General features: G+C 40.4%; 1 protein-coding gene across 1 annotated transcript in view; it reads left to right on the top strand.

Moving 5' to 3' along the window:
* LOC104159409 (usherin-like) overlaps nt 1–364 on the top strand; it is a 138319-nt gene that overhangs the window by 131589 nt on the left and 6366 nt on the right. Inside the window, exon 31 of the mRNA XM_009697307.1 lies at nt 9–92. Coding sequence (XP_009695609.1) covers nt 9–92 — 84 coding nt within the window. The remainder of the gene's footprint in view (nt 1–8; nt 93–364) is intronic.

Below are 364 nucleotides of genomic sequence, written 5' to 3'. Positions count from 1 at the left end.
TTGCTCAGCCCTTTTGTTTCAAGTGACCTGCATCACCGATGAAGGGAGCGCCATGACACCGGTCATGAAGTACAGCGCTGGAGATGGAGTTGGTAAATATATGAAGAAATTACCTATCATCTATTCATTTTATGTGTTTGTGGTAGAAATGTGGTATGTAGTGCATGCCAGACAGGATAGCATGCCATTGCAGAATCAGGGGATTCCTTAGTGCCGTAGGGTATGACGTATGTAGGTAATGGGCCTTTTTTTGCCATGGATGGATTTCTGTTCCTTTACATCATGATCAACTTCAAATCCTCTCTCCAGACATGTAATATTATTTTCTTTTATTTTTCCATAAATATATTGCTCCAGAATGTAG

This window comes from Cariama cristata, unplaced genomic scaffold, assembly GCF_000690535.1.
Source record: "Cariama cristata isolate BGI_N322 unplaced genomic scaffold, ASM69053v1 scaffold4253, whole genome shotgun sequence".
Lineage (NCBI taxonomy): Eukaryota > Metazoa > Chordata > Aves > Cariamiformes > Cariamidae > Cariama > Cariama cristata.
Note: the sequence above shows the minus strand (reverse complement) of the source record. Positions and strands in the feature narration are given on the sequence as shown.